We start from the raw sequence: 23,674 nt of genomic DNA, 5'->3' as shown, positions 1-23,674 counted from the left end.
AGGCCATAGCAGGTAATGAATGCTGTTTTCTCTCTGTCTTTTTCATCAACAGTGATCTGCCATTACCCAGATTGGAGGTCAAGAGTTGAAAAGACACTTGGTCCTTCTAGGACATCAAGACACTCCTCTATCTTAGGGAGCGGGAACGCATCCTTTGTTGTGACGCTGTTCAGTCGCCGGTAGTCGACACACCACCTCACACCGCCATCCTTCTTACGAACTACGACAACCGGGGAGGCCCGTTCTGAGGAAGAGGGTACAACAACGCTTGTCTCCAGCATAGCTTGAAGATGTTGCTCCTCTTCACTTTGAAACCCAAGGGGTGTTCTTCTCACAGGCTGTCGAACTGGTCTAGCCGTGCTAGTGTTGATTTTATGAGTAACAACCGACAGGAAACCTAAATCAGTGTCCCTTTTTGCAAAGAGGGTCTGATATTTCATCAGGAGCATAATAAGTCTCTGTTGTTGAAGCTCATTTAGAGTTCAGGCAGGTCTGTTGCAAATTGTATTCTTCTTACTTCTGGCTGTTGTGGGTCCATGCTGCAAACTTGTTCCTCTACTCCAACTGGATACATTTCCACCAGCAGACCAAGGCAAGCTCCTTTGGGTAGGGCAGCCTTATTCCTTGAGAGGTTGTACAGCCTAACTGGAACTCGCTTTTCCATGGTTGTTGCAATACTGCCTGAAGCAATGGCTTCGGAGATGCAGAGGGGTTCTAGAACTGCACAGATACCTGGTCTGGGATCATCAACGTCTCCCATACTACACACTCACATTCAGGAGGCAGTGTTGTGTCTTTTTCTAGGAGCACTCGGGCTATATGGTAATCTGGTCCATCTCCTCCAACTATCTTGGCAGGTAACAATTCTTATAATAATAATAATAATAATAATAATAATAATAATAATAAGTTCAACTTATATAGCGCCTTTCCCAAACCCAAGGACGCTTTACAAACACATACCAAAAAAAAAAAAAAAAAAAAAAAAAAACTTCTGGGAGTAACAAGTGGAAAAAAGGAATGTCTTTAACAGAGATTTAAAAGAAGTTAAAGTTGAGCAGTTGCGAAGAGGGGAAGGAAGAGAGTTCCAAAGTTTAGGGGCAGCAGCACTGAAAGATCTACCACCCATAGTAGAACGTTTGGTTGAGGGGACAGTAAGAAGACCGGAGTTAGCAGAGCGAAGACAGCGAGAAGGACAATACAGTGAAATGAGTTCAGACAGATATGGAGGAGACAGACCATGGAGAGCTTTGAAGGTGAGGAGAAGGATTTTATATTTAATCCTAAACTCAACAGGAAGCCAGTGCAGCTGCTGGAGAACTGGAGTAATATGTACTGTATGCTTGGTGGAAGTAAGAAACCTAGCTGCAGAATTCTGAATGTATTGGAGGCGATTTATCAGTTTAGCTGGCAGACCATATAACAATGAATTGCAGTAATCGATGCGTGAAAAAATGAGAGCATTTACTAACATTTTAGCATCACCGTCACTAAGTATGGGACGTAGCCAAGCAATATTGCATAAATGATAAAATGCAGCTTTCGTGACTGGTTTAATATGAGAGTCGAAGGTGAGACTAGAATCCAGGAGACAGCCAAGGTTCTTAACAGAGCAGGCTGGCTTGATATCAACACCCTCGATATTCACTGAGAAATTTGAAGCACAGGAAAGTGATGTTTTTGTTCCAATCAGCAAAACTTCCGTTTTGTCTGCATTCAATTTAAGAAAGTTATGCTGCAACCAGCCATTTAACTCTGCAATGCATGCACTAAGTGTCTGAGCGGAGGCAGAAAGGGTAGAAGTGCTGATGTAAATTTGAATGTCATCAGCATAGAAGTGAAACTTTAGACCATGTTTGCGGATAATCTGACCAATCGGAGAAATATAAATGATAAAAAGCAAAGGTCCAAGGACCGATCCCTGAGGGACACCACAATCAACCAGGGCCAATGAAGATTTATGTGATCCAATAGTAACATACTGATGTCTCTCAGAGAGGTATGAGATAAACCATTGGAGGACAAGGCCAGAAACACCAATAGATGAAAGTCTAGATATAAGTAAATTATGACTGACCGTATCAAAGGCAGCTGTTAAATCCAACAGAACCAGGATGTTGAAAGATCCGGCATCTAAGGATAGTAGTAGGTCATTCAAAACTTTAACCAAAGCAGACTCTGTACTGTGTAATGTGCGAAAACCAGACTGAAAAGGTTCATAAAGATCATTTGAAAATAGAAAATTATGCAGCTGAGTGGCTACAACTCTTTCCATAATTTTGGAGATGAAGGGAAGATTAGAGACTGGACGGTAATTAGCTAAACATAATGGGTCTAGCCCAGGTTTATTCAGTATAGGGGTAACACCAGCAAATTTTAGTGACTGTGGAACAGAACACAAATTTATTAAGTGAGTTATAAATGGAGAAATATCAGAGACAGCAGTTTTTAGAATAGTTGTGGGAGCTGGGTCTAGGTGTGATGTACAGGAGGATGATTTAGAGATGATCTCAGTAACAGTGGAAGAATCCACAGGGGTAAAGACAAAGAGACATTTGTCTGGTGGGAGCGAGACTCAGGAAAGGAAGAACAAGATGATCTCGGAAACTGTGAATAGATTGTACTGACTTTGTCCTGAAAATAAGCCAAAAATGATTGACACTGGGCTGAAGAGCTCAAGGTGGATAAAGAAGGAGGTAAGAAAAGTTTATTTATGATATGAAAAAGAGTTTTAGGCCTATGACTACCAGAGTTTATAAGTTTTGAGTAGAAAACTGAGCGGGCAGCATTTAATGCAACCTTATAACTGGAAACCTGTTCAGTAAAAAGGGATAAATGAACAGAGAGACCCGTTTTCCTATATAATCGCTCTAAACGTCTAATTTTAACCTTCATGGTTCTAAGCTCAGGGGTGAACCATGGCGAAGTACGAATGGCAGGGACACATCTAGTCCTGAGTGGGGCAAGTGAATTAATTATTTCAGACACAGTACTATTGTAGTGTAAGACTAAATCCTCTGGAGAGGACAGTATAGAAGGGTCTGACAGAGCAGAAGTCTGGAGAAGATTAGAAAATGTTTGAGGGGAAACAGAGGAAAGATTACGGAAGGAGAGAAGAGAGATCACATGAGTTTTAGGAGGAGGTACACCCAGACCACACTCAATGAGTTTATGGTCAGAGAAACCAACAGCAGAACCAGAAACTGAAACATTATTTAGACCATGAGTACAGAGCAAGTCAAGAGTATGACCATGAGCATGTGTAGGAAAATTAACGTGCTGTGACAAACCAAAACATTCAAAAACATTACAAAGTTCAGTGGAGAATGCACAGTTAGAATCAACATGAATATTGAAGTGACCCAGCAAAATGATAACAGATGACAAAGATAAAGCCATAGTGAGTAGTTCACTCAAATCAGATAGGAATACATTAACAGAGGTTTTGGGAGGGCGATAAATCAACATCATTAGTAGAGGAATTGCTGAGATTACTTTCAATGCGAGGTATTCAAAGGTAGTGACGTCATGGAAATCCAGTTGTTTAATATTCAAGTCCGAATGAAACACTGCAGCCAAACCACCGCCTTTACCCACAAGACGTGGTTTTGTTATGTAGGTAAATTTTGGGGGCACTAATAGATTGAAGTTCAGGAAATCCCCAGCTTGTTGCCATGTTTCAGTGAGAAGAAGCATGTCCAGGCTCTTATCAATAATTAAGTCATGTATAAGAGATGCCTTGTGAGAGATAGAGCGAGAGTTCAGAAGAGCTATTTTGTATGGAAACGCTCCAGTGGATGAGTCGAGGCTGACCTCAGCGAGAGAACGTAAGTGAGCAGCATTACTGCCACAAGGCTGATTAGGCTTTTTATTAATCCGCCGTTGAGAGCAAATAACCGGAATGTATCCATCTGAAGCACAATGCGAGACGTGATAGCGCGGGGACCGGTGAATATACCTCGGACGACGCACAAACCCAGAACTCCGACATAAGTTAAATGTCAGGGGATCCAGACGCGAGTGGGTATTAAAGTTTTTCAGTTCATATGACGAGTATGTGATCATCTCAGGAAAAAAATACGTACAGGTAGACCAAAAAATATTAATCCATATCCAAAAGCAGCCAGAAGGACGTAGATCAAAGCACAGCATTGTACCAATTATCCAGCAGGCTTACTGAGAACCACAGCCAAATCACTATCACTAAAAACCACCAACGCACGTTAGCCAGACCAACCACACTAACCCTGAGACTGAGTACAGGAAAGTGATAATAACTACCCAATACATCAGATTTAACTGACACAACTTAGCGAGGGGTAAAAACTCACTCACCGCGGCTGTAGTCGAGGAGGGGAGGTGAGGAGGGGAGAGGGCTCGAGCGTGGTTAGCAGGTAGTGAAAAAAAAGCCGGGTACACAACCAGGGAAGATGGTTCAGTTCCAAATTGCACCAGAGAAATCCAGCGTAATAGTCCAGATTGCAGACAGACCAAAAAGTCCGAAAACAAGTCCATAAAGTCAGGGGGAAGTAACAAGGGAGAGGAAAAAAAAAAAAAAAGAAAAAGAAAAGAAAGCCGGTGAGAAGAGGCAGCAACAAACGCGCTCTACGTACTCTCAACGTACTCTCAACAAGGAAAACTTTCCCACTGGCATGAATTGTTACATCAGCAGCTCTCAAGAGATCAAGACCAAGAAGGACCTGGTCACGGATAGGGGCCACATAGACTTCCCATGTCAAATACTTAGTTCCCAACTGGAAAGTGACCTTCAAACCTCCCATAGCAGTCATTTCTACTATTACGACTCCGGAAGCAAATTTAGTTAGTTGAATTATTTAATGTTTGAACAAAATATTTGTAGGCGAAACAAGTACACGTATATGTTCGTGAAAGTCGTATAGAAACAATTTCATGTATTAGAGTCTTTGGCGTAGGCCCGTCATCGGCCCAGGGCTTGATACATCTGGGCTCTGCAGATCCTGTCGTACACTGAAGACAGGGCGGAGCCAACCCCCGGGCAACCAAACGGGACCAACCTGGAGGCGGCGGGGAGGGAGGAGGGGAAGAGCGACCAACAGCTTCTGAAATGCAGCAAGGTACTGAATGAGTGATCGTTATTTAAAGCAGAAGAGAAAATCTGATTGGATAGGTAATTAGGTGACGTAGCATTGGAGTCTATAGTAGAACTTACGCTGCGCTTTCATTTCTACTATTACGACTCCGGAAGCAAATTTAGTTAGTTGAATTATTTAATGTTTGAACAAAATATTTGTAGGCGAAACAAGTACACGTATATGTTCGTGAAAGTCGTATAGAAACAATTTCATGTATTAGAGTCTTTGGCGTAGGCCCGTCATCGGCCCAGGGCTTGATACATCTGGGCTCTGCAGATCCTGTCGTACACTGAAGACAGGGCGGAGCCAACCCCAAAAGTATAAATTATAAATATACCCACCGCAGATCTTTACCTGGTTTCTACTTCCTGTAATAGAAAAAAAAAATGTTTAATTAATAATAGCATAATACAAATGTTACGATTTTATGTTGCACCGAGATTGTGGACAGTGGTGTGTTTTATTTATACCATGAATATCCCCATGCATGAGTGAGTTTATTTATCATTTAACTTGTGAATTGCGTAATGTGAGCACATGCTGGATGCATCTAAATGTGGGTGTTCTGTGCAATAACAAGCAGAGTTAACATGAGTGTAGTGCCCAGTGATGCGCTTGATCGCGCCAACTTTCCATGCTGTTAGTATGGGCCGATGCCCTCGTTCATACATGCGCTTGCTGCGAGCCTTGAGCGGGGAGCGCCCCCGAAGCGCAAGGGCGCGAGCCCTCTTCCATACTCTAGATACTAGCTCGAGCGGGGTGCGCCCCCGAGGGCGTGAGCCCTTATAATTCATTCATTTCATCTTTCGTTATTCTTTTATGCGTAGAGGACGTCCCCAAAAGACATACGGTAGCATGCCTTCTTTCAGTCTTTCGTTCATTCATTGTATTCATCCGATCATACGCGGGGAATGCCACAAATATGTAGGCTGCGTGCCTACCTCATTCTTTTATTTATTTCGTTCATTTGTTCATTCTGTATTCATCGATCATAATATTACCTTGCATTAAATTACGTTTAGCCGACTTTTTGTCTGAAGCGACTAAGATACAGCACAAATATGTTATAAGATAAATACAGAAATAGTAGAAGGAAAACATTATACAATAGGCCTAAAGGAGGTCAGAGGGAAACAACAGGATAGAGGAGCGAAGGAGGAGAGAAGGAAAATGAGGTTAGAAAGAAAGAGAAGAGGTTATGCGAGGGGTGCGCCCTCGAGCAGTCGAGCCACGGGCTCTACATTCATACACTTGGGCGTCGAGCCCGAAAAGCATGCATTGCTGTTAGTGAGGGCCAAGGGCCAAAACATGCATCTAGGTTGGGCGTTGAGCCCTCATGCGCGGGGACCGCCCCCAAAGCATGCGTTGCTGTTAGTAACGGGCTGCGCGCCCTGTAAAACGCTGAGCGCGGGGTTCGACCCCTGAAAAAACATGCTGTTAGTAACATGCAATAATCCTCATGTCATGTCGTCTGGGCTGTGAGCCCAAGATAAAGAGGAGATTGTCTCCTGGCATGTGTTGATGTAAATGACCACGGGCCATAATGCATTAAGCTATAGGTATAGACATGTGATAATCAGCAGTGTTGGGAGAGCATCACAGATCGTTTTAATACTGGTTAATACTGTTAGTGAAGCATTGAAACAAAAGCAAATGTTGATGTATAATAGATCATTTAAATCGCCGGATTGATGCACAAATTAACATACTCTAAAGTATGTAGTACTTCCACCGCCTCCAGTGTTTGCTTATAAATAATACTTACTTAGACAGTGTTGAATGAGCTTGCTGAGCGTTCAGCAGTAGGTCCAGTTCTGGTCTAAGTGTGTGACAGGTGTGCTGAAATTACCCGTCTTCTTCAAGTAGCAAATGGTGACGTCAGCTTCGCTGAGGATGTGGCTGCGTCGTTCCTAAAGAGAGCGACCAGCGTAGCAGGATGGAGATGGTCAGCGTTTCCTAATTGACATTTGACAGGTGAAATCTGACCACTGTTTCGCCATAGGGTAGCTATTAGGTGAAACCAAACAGAGGCGCATAAAGTTTAGAAGAGCGTGAAAGCAGATAGCTGCCCCAGAAGTGAAGACAGAAATAGAAGTGCACTTTTAGTATTTTAATTGTAAAACAGGGCCCTGTTATCTGCAACAGAATGTTTCGCGCAAACAGAAATGAAGGAAGAAGTAGAGCTTAAATCAGACAGCGTGAGGCATTGAACTGATCAAATAAATATTGTCGGCGCGCGCTCGTGAAATGCCTGTGCGCTTAAATCCATAAAAGCTGCCGTATGCAGTGGAAACATAGGGAGAATATATAAGACTTGTAAATTAGATTTATTTCTGTAAATGGCAAGCTATATTAAATTGAGGAAGAGGATTTTTGCAATGCCTTTGAGGAGTAAGCATATAGCTGGATTAGAAAACGAACTCGGATAATCTGACTATTACGACGTTCCTTATTAATTGGCATCAATAATTTTGTAGAGAGAAAGTTTGTTACCAATTATGAAATTAATTTATAATTACTGAGTCCCAGGTAATTAAATTGAGCAATGACATAATCGGAGTGCAGAAAGAACAACTTAAATGAGGATCGTGATCACAGCTTCGCGGTCACAACGTATTTTATTAATAATTTCAGAGAAAATAAAAAGTAATGAAACGCACGCGATCACCACCGATCATGTCGTACAGAACTGAGAGGCAGATCCAGGGGCGAGGGTCAAATTAATAGCCAACAGTCGGCAAACTATCGCCCTTGGAAATAAATACCCAAAACCGACAAACAGAGCGGCGCTCGCACCGAGCGCAGCCGAAGAAACGGCGCCGAGGAGAACAATGAGAAATACCGGACCACAACCAAGAAAGCGAGACTAGAAAAGCCACGAACGACACAGCAAACAGAGAACACACGAAAAGCACCCAAGCGAAATCGCGAAACCAGAGACAGATAAAGATACAGATACATAGATATGAAATAGCCCTAAGGAAATGTAGACATCCAGCAGCAACAGCACGATTCATAAGAAATAAAGAACAGCAAGAATAAAGAAACACACTATACACGGATCAAAACACAGAAGAACAGAAAAGATAAGAAGATTAAATAGAAAAGAAAAGGTAAGAAGAAGATAAGCCGGGAAGCAGGTCAGCAGCAAACAGTTTTAAAACGCGGAGGAAGACATATTCCTTTAAACTAAGCTTTAACAACTAATCCATTTTACAGGTACAATAATTCGTAAGAGTATCAGCAGTACCATTATTATTATTATCATTATGTATGGTTTATATAAATAAATATACCAATAAATAATATACTACAGTTGGACAATTCATTGCACATCAGTTCGTATTCTAGCATTATGTCTAATTAGTACTAGCACCACTAGCATTATTATGAACCATTACATATTTATTTTTCGTGCTTATTCCATGTACAGCACACGATGAGCTGCATTGAAACGTATGAAGGTGCTACAAAATAAAGAGTAACATCGGCATCATTATCATCAATATCACTATTATTAGTACTAATATTACTACCATTACCACTATTAGTACTATCAATATTATTACCATTATGAATACCGTAAACTAGGCAGAGCAGTAGATGTCGCCAACTGCCATCAATAATTTACGGAGCAAAGTGCAAGGAGCAATGACATGGAACGCAAGAGACTGAAAGCACTGAGAAACACAAACATGCACATGATACAAAATATGACGAAGAAGCGAATACGTGAAAACCCAATCATGAGTAACTGCACGTGACAGTAAGGGAGGCGAGGTCGGGGAAGAGACGACGGAAGAAGGAAGCAGTGAGCGGTAGAATGTTAGAATGTAGTCAAAAGTCCGGAAAATCAACAGAACAGCGAACAGAAGACAGAACAGAAAAAAGAAAAAGAAAAGAGGTAGAAGAGCGGCCAGCCATAAGGTCAAGAGACCGCGAAGAGGACCATCCACGCGCCGGGGGCAAACGGGCTTCGGAAGGAAGGCAAAAGAAGAACCTTACCTTGTAGGATGACAGCACGCAAGCGCGGGGAAAACCATAGCAGCATCAGCAGAAACAAACGGCCTACCAAAAGCCGGGCCAGGCACGGCAGTAGCTAAACAGGAGGAGGAAGAGGCCAAGCAGCAGAGGACCCAGGCAGAAACACACGCGGCAGCGCAGCAGCAGATCCAGCAGAAGCGCCAGGTAGGGCAGTAGCAGCAGCAGCAGCAGAGCTGGCAGAAGCGCCAGGTAGGGCAGTAGCAGCAGCAGCAGCAGATCCGGCAGAAGCTCCAGGTAGGGCAGTAGCAGCAGCAGCAGCAGATCCGGCAGAAGCTCCAGGTAGGGCAGTAGCAGCAGCAGCAGCAGCAGATCCGATAGAAGCGCACCAGCAGCGCAGTAGCAGCAGCAGCAGATCCGACAGAAGCGCACCAGCAGCGCAGTAGCGGCGAACGAACCAGGAGCGCGCTAGGCAGCACAGCAACATTAGAAGATCCAGGCAGGAGCGCGCCAGTCAGCTCAGCAAATGTCAAAGTTCCAGGGAGAGCGCGCCAGAGGAGAAAGATACGGGCAGGTCCGCGCCAGCCGCAGCAGCAGCAGAGGCCAGGGGAGGCGGAGCGAAGGCAGAGGGGCCGGGTGAACCGGTGCTCAGTTACAACTTGCCACCCTATCGAACCGCGCTATTCTAGTACACAAATAAAGTAAAAACGCTAGAAAAAGCCCCATATTCAAACATGCTTCAGCAGGAATACAATAAAGCCGAAACAAAATATCGGAGGACAGTTAAGAGTAAGGAGGGGAGACCACAACTTAACAGAAAACCACGAAATAAGAAAACAAACAAAGGCCCCGCGCATGGGCACTGGCGTCGAGAAGCACATCACGACGGGTTGCACAATACGACAGAACACTGCGCTACAGGGAGAGGCAACCCGGAAGCAGATCCACAGCGCTCGTCGACAGCGACCAAACCAGAGTCCGAACTCCACGCCGAGACAGCGACCGCCTGAAGGACCGGGACAGCCGGGGCTTATCTCCGACAGTGGGCTGGGGCGGCGGCGGGACAGAGCAGGAAGGGGTAGAGTAGCGGGCCGCCAGCCAACGGCGCGGCGCGTGGCAAGCAGATTGCGTCTTCCGTGCACAGCCGACCGGACGTGGGGAGCAGCAGCCGTCAGTAGGAGCGGGAGGCGTCCGACGACAAAGCGGCCAGCAGTAGGAGGTTAGCAACAGGAGGCCAACACGAGACGCCGGTCGGACACACTAGAAGCGAGAACGGGACATAAGCGAGAGAACTGCGGACAACGTCAGGAAGAGCGACCAACAGCTTCTGAAATGCAGCAAGGTACTGAATGAGTGATCGTTATTTAAAGCAGAAGAGAAAATCTGATTGGATAGGTAATTAGGTGACGTAGCATTGGAGTCTATAGTAGAACTTACGCTGCGCTTTCATTTCTTTTCCTGATTCAGCGTTCCTGAGGCATGTGTTCTCTGATGCTGTTTGCCCACTTAGCTGAAATTGCTGGTAAAGTCTCTCTGAGATGACAGTTGCTTCAGCACCCAAATCAAGCACAGCTTGTACTGGAATGTTGTTAACTGTTAGGGTGATCAGTAGACTTGGGCCCCTAGACATTGTGCGACCAACTTGTGGGGCTAGACTTCCTGGACTTGTCAGTTTATCTGTGGAGGTTGATGAACTAAACTCCTTAGCACCCTGACTGTGCTGGGCTGTTAGACTTGGGGGTCTCCTGCACTCCCGTTGAAAATGTCCTTCACCCCCACATCTACAACATATTGAACTGGGGCTTGGTGAGCGAGTTCTTGGTCGGTTACCCTGCAGCAGGTTTGGTTGACCTTTCCTCCTCTCTGGGCTGTCTGAGCGGCAGTCTAGCTGACTTGAAGCTGTAGGTTGATCAAGCTTTTTTTTTTTCAATTTGCTCCAGTTTTTCCATCAAAACCTGAAATTGGCTTACAGTTACATAGTTTTGTTTGATCTTTTCAAATGAATCGGCCAAACATGCTGTTTTTTCAGTCAGGGCTGCAAACTGATCTGCTGTGACATAACTTGGGCTTTGAACTCTATGAGATGTCACAGGAAGTTCATAAGGCATGTTTTCCTCATCTGCCCAGGATATGCGTCGGGCCTGAGTCCTTGTATTAACATCTCTGCCCAAAGTAGCACGATAGTTATGCTCATGTGCTTCTGCAAGTCGTTGAGCTTCCAAGAGGGTGTGTGGGTCTCGATTCATTACTTCATATGCCACTTTATGTTTTTTAAGCCCTTTCAGGAATGCATCAATCGCAAGTTGGTCTTGAAGTTGTAAATCCACACCAGGGTAAGCAAATGTGATCAGCCGTCTGACCTCCTCTGCAAACTCGGCCGAGGACTCCTTGAGTTGACGTAGCTCTCCCAATTTTCTCCTAGCTATGGTTGGAGGGTCTCTTTGACCGAAACGCTGAGTGAGCTGTTCCTTTAATATTGTGTAATCTTCTCTAATGTGTTCTGGTAGGGAGCAGACATACTTGATGGCAGCACCTCTCAGACACTCAAGCAGTTTGTCAACTCATTGGGTGCTGCTCCAACTATATTTTCTGGTCATTCAAATGGCAAGAGAAATGAGTCCCAATCTTCTGTGCCATCATAAGGGGCTAGTTTCACCTTATGCCCTTCTAAAGAAGCATGCTGGGGTGGTTGAGAAGGGCTGCGAGATCTATAATCGCCAGGGTAAGCTGATGCTGAACGGTTATCTCTAGGCCTTACATCAGGGTCGGAAGTGTGACTTGTTCTGCTTGGGCCTGCATTCCGTTCTGTCTGCTGTATCACCTCTAATTCTGCAGCAAAAAGGACCACTAGTCATGTTGCTGGGTCCCTGTGGGATCTCCCATGAAGATGGTTGGGTAGGATTTAAGTGAGTACGCCTCTCAGATGCTCTTTCAGTGTTTAAGCCTCGTGGGGGAGCAGGGTTATTCTCACGTATTTGATGAAGTATTGGAGTAAGCATCATTTGCAGTTGCTGATTACTTTTGTCTCGATTGTCTAGCACTGCTTTCAGCCATGTAGGTGGATTGTCAGGATCAGACACTGTAGCGCTCGCTTCCATAACTTTTTCATCAGTCATTTTTCTTTTTTGTCTTTTATTTTATTTATTTTCACGCTTTCTTCCTCAGATATGCTGTTGCAGAACCCTGTTTAATTTCCTTCTTCTTCTTTTTTTATTCACATTCTCTTCCTCAGATATGCTGCTGTAGAACCCTGTTTAATTTTCTTCTTTTTTTTAACTCACATTCTCTTCCTTAGATATGCTGCCGCAGAACCCTGTTTGATTGAGTCTCAACGTTCTTATATGTGACGTCACTCGCTTGATCGCTGCCCCGCGAGAGCACAGAGAGAGCAGCGATAGCACTCTGCTGTTGTTGGTGCTCTTTCTCGGGCACAGAACGGGATCGTAGTCTTCGTCCATGCGGTGAGCAGCGAGCAACCTAACTTCTGATTATGTAACAGTTTTTTACATCCCCCTAGCTCTACCAATCACTTGCTTCTAAACTGAACACATTATTAACATGGGGGGGGGGGCAAAAGGGGGAGCTAAACCCTGCTGCATTTGTAATGTGTCACAGCGTCCTGAATCATTACTACATCTCTGCTGTTTGTAACAAATCAAACAGTGTGTAAATCAAGAGGACCTGGCTGCAGACGGCTGGGTGAGCATTTTTAGTTCTAAATATTTGGGTGTTTGCAACAGCCATTTCAGTTTGATATATCTAATAACTGATGGACACAGTAATATTACAGGATTGAAACGAGGCTTATTGTACTAACAGAAAATGTGCAATATGCATTAAACCTAAATTTGACCGGTGCAAAAGTATGGTCACCCTTATCATTTTATTGATTTGAATACTCCTAACTACTTTTTACTAACTTACTGAACTTCATAGTCAGGTGTATCCAATCATGAGAAAAGGTATTTAAGGTGGCAAGTTGTTCTCCTATTTGAATCTCTTCTGAAGAGTGGCATCATGGGTTCCTCAAAACAACTCTCAAATGATCTAAAAACAAAGATTTTTCAACATAGTTGTTCAGGGGAAGGATACAAAAAGTTGTCTCAGAGATTTAACCTGTCAGTTTCCACTGTGAGGAACATAGTAAGGAAATGGAAGACCCAGAAGTGGCAGGCCAAAAAAAATATCATCATTCTTTATTTAACCAGGCAAGTCATTAAGAACAGTTTCTTATTTACAATGGCAGCCTGACAAGAGGCAAAAAAGTCTCTTGAACATAAACTCACATACACAAAATATATTAAAAAACATCAAGCAATGTGAAAACAACATTTCTCATTCAACAATTCTGCAATAGTTTTCTTAAAATCTGACATTGAGATAAAAAGATCTAATTTTAATGTTTTCTGTAGCAAGTTCCAATCATTGGCAGCAGCTTGGAATGCCGACAAACCAAGTGAAGTTTTCATCTTGGGGACTTGTAGCATGATAAGATGGGCAGAACGGGTGTTGTAAGAAGAAGAGGAATATTGTAACAAACTACTGAGGTACTGAGGAGACAGACCAAGAAGAGTTTTATAAATAAGCATGTACCAGTGACTCAAACGACGAATATGCAGTGATGGCCAACTTACAGCAGAGTACAGGGAGCAATGAGAAAGAAGCCATTTCTGCAAGCACGCCACAAACAGAGTAGCCTGAGGTATGCAAAAGCACATTTGGACAAGACAGCTTCATTTTGGAAGAAGGTTCTGTTGACTGATGAAACAAAGATTGAGTTCTTTGGTCATACAAAAAGGCGTTATGCATGGCGTCAAAAAAACACAGCATTCCAAGAAAAACACTTGCTACCCACTGTAAAATTTGGTGGAGGTTCCATCATGCTTTGGGGCTGTGTGGCCAATGCCGGCACCGGGAATCTTGTTAAAGTTGAGGGTCACATGGATTCCACTCAGTATCAGCAGATTCTTGAGAATAATGTTCAAGAATCAGTGAGGAAGTTGAAGTTATGCCGGGGATGGATATTTCAGAAAGACAATGATCCAAAACACCGCTCCAAATCTACTCAGGCATTCATGCAGAGGAACAATTACAATGTTCTGGAATGGCCATCCCAGTCCCCAGACCTGAATGTAATTGAACATCTGTGGGATGATTTGAAGCGGGCTGTCCATGCTCGGCGACCATCAAACTCAACTGAACTGGAATTGTTTTATAAAGAGGAATGTTCACAAATACCTTCATCCACAAACATTAAGGGACTGGCCTCACTGTTCTAATACTTTTGGAAGGGACTGTATTTATAAAACTGAATCTGTTTAACCTCTCTTGCAGAGATGAAGATTCTCTGGGTGATTCTAGTGGCTTTCTCTGGACTAATGGAGACCATGTCAGGTATGTGTATTCCTGGTACAGGTGTGTGTGTGTGTTTATGTGTGCTGTGTGTGTGTGCTCAACAGTTACCTTAACCAAGGTTGTTTTCACACCTGAAAGTCCGAACCAGAGTCTGTACTGAGTCTCGTGTTTGTTACTTTGTATATAGTAACTGGTTTGGTTAGGTTTGGTTTCACTCTACAGTTTACTGAATGGAATACAGAACTGTCCCAAGTCCTCTCCTTATCACCTATGTGGACAGCCTATTTTCCTAATCTCCCTATACTTTACATTAATTGGTTTGTAGAATATTGTTGTTTTCCCAGTTGTTGTGCTGAATTCCACCTCACTGACAGAAGTCAACTCCCCCTCCATTAGCATTTGTGATATGCAGCAAAATGAACTTATGAAAACTAAACAGATATAATGTTTAAAATGTTTGTCGTGGTAAGGCACATCTTACATAGACACACGCAGATACAAATAAGAAACATTATTATAAAAAAAGAGCGTTACAAGAGTAGTCAGGATATGCAGGGTCAGTTCTGGTAGCCAACAGGAAATAACATACCAGTGAGTAACAGTCCAAGGTTCAAATAGAGGCAATCAACAAAGAAGAACAGGCCAAAAATCAAGGTACACGGAAAAATGGTCAACAACGAGAGCAATCAAAAACAGAGAAGTAACGCTTTGTAAGGCAGAGCGAACCGAACAATTATCTGTGATGAGTGTGAGTGTTGAATGGTCTTAAATACCAAGTTCTCTGGTGTGTTCAATATTCGGGTGAATAGCTCCCTGGAGGTGTGCAGAGTTATAGGTGAGAGTTATAGGTGAAAGTTATAGGTGAGAGTTATAAGTGTGAGTTATAGGTGAGAGTTATAGGCGAGAGTTATAGGCGAGAGTTACAGGCGAGAGTTATAGGCGAGAGTTATAGGTGTGAGTTATAGGCGAGAGTTATAGGTGTGAGTTACAGGTGTGAGTTACAGGTGAGACTTAAAGGTGAGAGTTATAGGTGAGAGTTATAGGTGAGAGTTATAGGTGAGAGTTATAGGTGTGAGTTATAGGTGAGACTTAAAGGTGAGGGTTATAGGTGAGAGTTATAGGTGAGAGTTATAGGTGTGAGTTACAGGTGAGAGTTACAGGTGTGAGTTATAGCTGAGAGTTATAGGTGAGAGTTATAGGTGAAAGTTATAGGTGAGAGTTATAGGTGAGAGTTATAGGTGAGAGTTATAAGTGTGAGTTATAGGTGAGAGTTATAGGCGAGAGTTATAGGTGTGAGTTATAGGTGAGAGCTATAGGTGAGAGTTATAGGTGTGAGTTATAGGTGTGAGTTATAGGTGAGACTTAAAGGTGAGGGTTATAGGTGTGAGTTATAGGTGAGAGTTATAGGTGAGAGTTATAGGTGAGAGTTATAGGTGAGAGTTATACGTGAGAGTTATAGGTGTGAGTTATAGGTGTGAGTTATAGGTGTGAGTTATAGGTGAGAGTTATAGGTGAGAGTTATAGGTGAGAGTTATAGGTGAGAGTTATAGGTGAGAGTTACAGTTGTGAGTTATAGGTCTGAGTTACAGGTGTGAGTTATAGGTGTGAAAATGCCATAAAACACATCAGAAGCTGGTATTGAACTCCAGTAATGAATTTTGAATGTAAGTACACAGTATGAGACACTTTGGGAAGAAGGATTTCTAGGTGAAAGTTTTAAAAATATGAAGGCGTTTTGCTATGTCAGATTTGTCTGGAAGGCCTCAGACTCCAGAATTTAATTCTCAATCCAGCCACATTTTCTCCTGTTCAGGGCAAATAATTCCCACGTGCATGTTACCCCACATAGCTGTAGCAGATCTTTCAGTTAGTGTGGGTACAATAGGGCAACAGTTTATGTCACAACTTATTTCTTATTTTCAGTCGATCCAGTAAACAATCCCATCCAAAAGTATTGGGACTGTAAGACCAATTATTTTGTTTTACTATAGACTGTCATTTAGGTTTGACATTTAAAAATAATGACACAAAAGGTCAACATTTCAGCTTTCATTTCCAGGTATTTGCATCTGGATCTGATACACAATTCAAGAGAGAGCACCCATTCATGCAGACTAAAAAAGTAAAAAAAAAAACATATATAATTATAAGACTAAACAGCCTCGCAGTCTATAGCCTTCATTTACCACAGGTGGCCATGCAGCATCATGAGGTGATGATCACCTTTTTGCATTAAGGTGATTATTTTAGGAAGGTTATGATATATGTGGATTATGGATACAGGTTATTTGAGTCCACAGTTATTGAGCTCAAAATATCGGCATATAGCTATTGGTAATACCAGGGTTAAGCCTCGTTGCTAAAAAAACTAAGCCGCCGAACACGACAGTGGCTAACAGCTTTTCCGAGCTAAATGAAACACTGAACATCTTCAGTTGAAGATCAGAACTGTTTGCTATATGGTTACTCGTGTGTTGGTTAAACCTTGCTGTGTTACCTGTCAACTCCTAAATTCATCTTTAAATTTTTACATCTGGGAACATCTGACTTGTCCTGAAACCCTGACAGTAAACATTATGCTATTGGACGCTGAGCTGTAGTCGAATATCTTTCTTACATCGTTTATATATATATATATATATATATATATATATATATATATATATATATATATATATATATATATATATATATATATATATATATTAAATGCAGAGTAAATCAAAATGTTCATAGATTGTTTCCCAAAATACAAACTGCAGATAATACAACAGGTGGTTAGAGGATTGTTACTACAGAATATTGTATAATTTGTGCTGTCCTGTTTGTTCTGTATTGCAGAGCGTTTTAATGTAGTGGGTCCAGCTGCTCCTCTTGTTGCTGAAACTGGTGAAGATCTGATTCTGCCCTGTTCTCTTCAGCCCAACATCAGTGCTGAGGGAATGATGGTGGAGTGGCTTAGAACAGATCTGACTGATAGACTGGTCCATCTGTACAAAGATTATAAAGACACAAATAATGATCAGATTAAGACATACAGAGGGAGAACAGCTCTGTTTAAAGAAGAACTGAAGAAAGGAAACACCTCCCTGAAACTGTCAGCACTCCAACCTTCTGATGAGGGAACTTACAAGTGTTTAATTACATCTGAATCCTGGTATGAGGACTTTACTCTTCGTGTTGCAATTAATGGTAAGAGCAGTAACAGATTTTATACAGTTGAAAAAGAAAAGTGTCCAATGAATTTCATTACGTCTCAAAAGACTACATAAGATTGGTCTCTATTAATACATAATACTAATAATTCAGGGTGAAAAAAATGAAAGGTTTTGTAAAAATTGGACTGATCTTCATTTGGAAACGTGAAGCTTTATATAGTCTCTCTCCACAGATTTCCAGTGGGATTGAAGTCAGGAGACTGGCTAGGCCATTCCATGACCTTGATATGCTTCTTGTGGAGCCACTCTTTGTTTCCATAGCTGTATGTTTTGGGTCGTTGTTGTGCTTTAAGACCCATCCGCAACCCATTTTCAGTGCCCTGGCAGAGGCAAGGTGATTGTCACACAGGATTTTTCATCTTCCCATTAGTGCAGGTGATGTTGACCTGTGCCCTTAGAAGAAAAACACCCAAAAACAATATTTTCACCACCATGCTTGATAGTGGAATGGTGTTCTAAGGGTCATATTCTGTATTTTTCTTCCTCCAAACACGTCGAGTTGAGTTGAGGCCAAAGAGCTTAATTTTGGTCTCATCTGACCACAGCACCTTCGTGCACTACAGGAACCTTGCGTGCACTACAGGATTTTAAACCATTATGTCTTAGTGTATTACAAATGTTTTTTTTTTTGTAGACTGTGGTCCCAGCTTCCTTGAGATCATTAGCCAGTTCCTCCCATGTAGCTCTTGGCTGATTTTTAGCCTTTCTCAAGATCAGTGAGACTCTACGAGGTGATACCTTGCATGGAGCTCCAGGCCAAGGTTAATTGACAGTAATGTTGTATTGGGCTGCAACGTTTAGTCTGTGTAATCGACAACATCAACTATTAAAAATTATCGATGCGGAATTTCATTGTTGACGTGTCATTAATGTTCGATGGAGAGAGAGTGAGCACACGAGAAAAAAATGGCGCGAGAAGAAGACACACACACACACAGAGAGTATGACCGTCCTGATTTGCCACTCCTTATGCATAGTTGGCCAATGAGGCTTCAGTGTGGGTGGGGCTTGCAGCGCACAAGAGAGGGAGAGAGCGCGAGCGATAGAGACGCATACAGTGTAATAAGAGGGCTGTGTTCATTAAACACAAACTAACACATTTAACTCCACTAAACTCTACAGTCAGTCTTTACTAGTTCTGAACAGTTTAAACACTGACATTACCCGTGCTGAGTTAAATTACTGCAGAGAGCTGCTGAGGTGAGTTTAAACAGGTTTCACTCCTTCATTAACATCACTACAATTCCTTAAATTAATGTGGATAAGTGTTAGAGAGATGCTGTATTCTGTCCACTCCATTAAAATTAAGTTAATTATGTCCCTGACATCTTTAGACAGCTCTTTAGTCTTACCCTTGGTGGAGATGTTGGAGTGTCAGAATCAGTGGGGGATCAAATACTTTTCCTCCACTTTATTATACATTCTTGCTAAATGTGCATTCTAAGTCAATAAGTATTTAAGTTAATATGTTTGTTTAAGCAATACACTGATCTTTGAGGGCTTAGCAGCTACTTGGTTAACTGAATGCAGTGAAAAGAATTAACATTCCTTTGGGTTTTACTTTATTTTTCATTCTTATTTTAGTACGTTTGAAACTAGTTGGTGCAGCTGCTCCTCTTGTTGCTGAAGCTGGAGAAGATCTGGTTCTGCCCTGTTCTCTCCAACCCAGCATCAGTGCTGAGGGTATGATTGTGGAGTGGTCCAGACAGCATGAGACAGACACGCTAGTTCACCTGTATGAAGATTATAAAGACAGAAATGGAGATCAGATGGAGTCTTACAGAGGGAGAACAGCTCTGTTTAAAGAAGAACTGAAGAAAGGAAACGCCTCACTGATACTCTCAGCTCTCCAACCTTCTGATGATGGAGCTTACAAATGTTTGATTAGATCATTTGGCTGGTATGATGATGTGACTCTGTATGTTGAAGTTAAAGGTGAGAAACTTTACAATTTCAGTTCATCATGATTTTACATCTTTGTTGTATGTATAAACTATGCAGTGATGAGTACTTCATCTCAACTCTTTATTCAGTGTTATAAGCTTTCTGTATATTTTAGGGTTGTGCCGATGGACGATGATATGTCATTATAATATGAAATATAAATATAAACTATTTTCAAATAATTTCTTTATTTCTGAAATCTGATTACTGAGCACTTTCGTTTATTTGGAGTCAGCTTAGATTCCCAGTTTTTGTTTAGAGGTGGCGATAATTAGGGGGAGCTGTTGTTGGCCTGGCGTCTTTGTGGCATTTGGCCCTGCCCAAGATTGGTATCGCGATCAGCCCAAGAACACGGATCATCCATCTTTAATACTGACAGTCAGATTTATATGTTAAGATGATCCTTTATTTATCTCACCAAAAGAAATCCAAAGCAAAGGAACATTTTACTAAAATTCAATTTTTTGACAGTTTTTGACAGATTGATAAATGCCTGTGTATTGTTGCTTCTGAGAGACTCTACTTTAAAAGACTCTTTTTTATATTTAATTATATAAGTTCTAAATTATATTTTTCATCAAATTGTAAAATGTCTATTTCATCACCATGTGTTCTATCTTCCACTGTGAATAAAATGTGGTTTACTTCAATATGCAAACCATGGGTAAGGCTTAAGGCCAGATTACACCAAAATAAATAAAAGTCTGATTAGTTCTAGAACAAGATTTTTTTCACAGATAAAACAAAGATTAACCTGAATATGAAGAAGGAAATAAAGAGTTCATGACCCTGAGCATACCACATCATCTAATACTATTGAGTGGACAGTGGTGTGTGAGAGGTATGCATTTCTGCTAGTGGAACTGGGTTACTGGTTTTTCCTTATGATGAGACTGCAGATACAAATAGCAGGAAACATTCTGCAATATGTAAACATAAAATCTGCACAAATTCAGTCAAAATCATACAATGGTAATTTAGAGTATATAGATGAAACATTTCTGAAACATACAATTAAAGTACCACAAGCTTTTTAAGGCAAAACTGAAGCAGAAAACAGCTCAAACAAGCATTAACTGAAGGGGGCTAAAATAAAGGCTGAGCAAAGCATCTCAAAGAAGGAAACGGCATTTTGTGACACTTATTGATTCCAATCATCTGACAGCCATTAACTCTACTGATTCTCTTCTAATTTATAGTATGTATTCAATAATGAATTTACAATAAAGTGAACAATGTAAACAATTACTAAATTACTAATGCAGTTCTGTTGTCAAACAATCTGGACTTGTACACTTCATTCACATCATGAACTGTTTTATTTTAGATCCACTGAGAGCCTGAAGACAAAACTTCAGAATTGCATCACTGTTCAAATTCTTAAAGATCTTTTTGTACATAAATAGTAATTTGTATCTGGTTTGTTTTTCAGGAAAAGGATTTCATGGTTGGAAGATTGCCATTATCTGCATTTTTGTTTTTGCTGTTATTTTAACTGCCTTTATAGCATACATCTTAAAAGGTAATTTTATTCCATCATTTTCACTAAAAATGTTTAATTACTTTAAGGATTATATTCATGTTTGGGTTGTGTAACGCAGCTATTTTTTCAGCATGACCACATGAGAAGAAACTACGCTTTGTGGGGACCAACGTGCGGAGCTTTCGCATTGGGCTGTGTCTGTTTTGACAATTTATTTATGCATTAAGCACAAACCAGCCTTAAAGGCTGGAAATGCTACGCTAAAGTTCAGACGGTGAACAAGTTTTTACACAGCAGAGTGTTATTTCAGGATCATCTCTAAACTACAGAATAAAATAATTTAAATTACTGCTTTAATTTTTATTTAATTTTAAACTGAACTGGAGTGAATGCTGGAGGGAATCTGGCTTAGTTTCACTCTGGTTCTGTTGATTTCCTCATTAACATATAAGAAATTAGCTGTTTTGCAGCTGGAGTTTTAATTTAACATGCTTTAAGATGCTAAAAAAATCTCCAAGGGGTGCATAGCCATGGACCTCCCTTGACAGTATGATCATCATGACTATACACAAACTGTTTATATATCTGGGCCCAGTTATGCGTCACATACATAGCACTACCACCCCTGCCAAACTCCCAGGTATAGAAAAAAGTTCAGAATCAGTTCTGAGTCTACATCTTTGTGTGTCTGTGTCAGCAGTGGTTTCCTCCTCGGTCTCCTGCCATAGTGTTTCATTTTTTAAAATGTTGACAGACACTGATACACCCTGAGCCTGCAGGACAGCTTAAATTTATAATTTTTTTTAAATACAATAACACAGTACGAAGTTCATATGAAATACATTAAAATAGTTAAAAATAAAACAAATCAAGGTTATCAGCCAAGAGTCTACTTAAATATGATGCCAGAGAGAAAAAGTGTGTTTTAAAGAGGATTTAAAAACCTTAAAAGAACCTGCAGATCGAATGTACCAGGGCAGGTTATTCCAGAGGCTAGGGGCTGCCGCCACAAAGGCTCGGTCACCTTTGGTTTTGAGTTTTGTTTTAGGAGGGACCAGTAAGAGCTGATTGGAGGATCTCAGTGATCTGGCGGCAGAGTAAACATGAAGTAAATCGGTTAGATATTGAGGGGCTAAGCCATTAAGAGCTTTGAAAACAAACAATACAATTTCAAAATCTATTCTAAAAGCAACTGGAAGCCAATGTAGCGAAGCTAAGACTGGGGAAAATGTGATCACGCTTACGTTTACCAGTGATGAGATGAACCGTTGCATTTTGTACGAGCTGCAGGCGGTGCAACAGTGACTGATCAAGGCCAAAGTAGAGAGAACTACAATAATCCAACATTTGAATTGATAAAAGCATGGATTATCGTTTCCAAATCTTTATATGGTAGATATCCTTTTACTTTAGATAAAACCCTCAAATGATAAAAACTGTTTTTCACGACCGAGCTAACCTGGCAACCAAATTTCAGCCTGTCGTCAAAAATTACCCCGAGATTTTTTACGGAATACTGAACCTATCAGCAGCAGCTTCCCTTAAAGGAAAACAACCCCACCCTTTTGTATTGGATAAAAGCCCTTTTTACATGAATATTTGTGACTGAAGACCTGTCACTGAGTGACAGCAGTATCTTATCAATGTTCTGCTGTCTGTCTCTGATTCCAGATAAATACTCTGAAAAGCAGCTCTCTCCTACACAGTGCTCAGTTATAACCTACATGCGTCTCCACGCCGAGAATCCCCACAAAGAGCTGAACCTGAGGAAATTCAGAACAACAGACAAAGGATACAGGAGACTCATTCCAGCTATCACAAACTGCAGGAAGGCTCAGTGAGTGTTTATTATACAGATTATCAATTATCATGCTAAAAGGGTTACTACTGTATTGTGGTGACCATCACTACAGATTGTGAGTAGAGGAGTGCTGAGGGGCACAGTGTCTCCCTCCCATCATGCACCACTGACCCGCTTTCCAAACTAGAACCCCAGCTACAGTTGTAATTACAGTCCAGAATTAATAAAAGTGTTGACTACTTATTGTTGCAATATAGTTCATGATATGCCAAGTTTGGGTAATTGTGTAACTGATGTGTTGCTCCAGAAATGAAAACTATTGGCCACAAAATTCTCATAGATAGACTTGAGATTTGGGCTGCATGGAAGGAATCATTTTGTTGAAATTTTAAATAGTTAAATAGTTTCCCTCAGTCCACATAACTGCAGTCCCCTTGACATACTGTGTAAGTGCCTTGAGCACATTGCTGATTGGATGGGTCAGAACTTTCTGCAGTTGAGTAAAGATAAAAAAAGAGTATTTTATTTGTGAATAGACATGAGAGGCACAAACTAACTGCATATCTGAATTTAATATCCCTGAAATTCACTGAGATTCTAAGTGTGACCAGATTCCAATCACTTTAATGTCAGAAAAGCAGTATAAAGCAGCACCTAGTCAAGCAGACTGCTTCTACAATCATTAGTGAAAGAATGGGTCGCTCTCAGGAGCTCAGTGAACTCCAGCACATTTAAACCTCATGTAGCTTCAGATTAGATAAAGAGCAGTGCATAAAGA

At 41.5% G+C, this 23,674-nt stretch overlaps 2 protein-coding genes across 3 annotated transcripts in view; one reads left to right on the top strand and one right to left on the bottom strand.

Annotated features, from left to right (window-relative positions):
- LOC125789950 (butyrophilin-like protein 2) overlaps positions 1–22,936 on the top strand; it is a 41,599-nt gene extending 18,663 nt beyond the window's left edge. Inside the window, exons 2-7 of the mRNA XM_049473046.1 lie at positions 12,391–12,556; positions 14,430–14,489; positions 17,292–17,642; positions 19,253–19,603; positions 21,045–21,134; positions 22,767–22,936. Coding sequence (XP_049329003.1) covers positions 14,432–14,489; positions 17,292–17,642; positions 19,253–19,603; positions 21,045–21,134; positions 22,767–22,936 — 1,020 coding nt within the window. The 5' untranslated portion in view covers positions 12,391–12,556; positions 14,430–14,431. The remainder of the gene's footprint in view (positions 1–12,390; positions 12,557–14,429; positions 14,490–17,291; positions 17,643–19,252; positions 19,604–21,044; positions 21,135–22,766) is intronic.
- The window catches only part of LOC125789956 (telomerase protein component 1-like), a 265,125-nt gene that overhangs the window by 79,457 nt on the left and 161,994 nt on the right, over positions 1–23,674 (bottom strand). The gene's annotated exons all lie outside the window — the stretch shown is intronic.

The sequence above is a fragment of the Astyanax mexicanus genome, unplaced genomic scaffold (assembly GCF_023375975.1).
Source record: "Astyanax mexicanus isolate ESR-SI-001 unplaced genomic scaffold, AstMex3_surface scaffold_33, whole genome shotgun sequence".
In the NCBI taxonomy this organism is placed as follows: domain Eukaryota; kingdom Metazoa; phylum Chordata; class Actinopteri; order Characiformes; family Acestrorhamphidae; genus Astyanax; species Astyanax mexicanus.
This window is presented reverse-complemented; position numbering and strand designations above follow the sequence as displayed.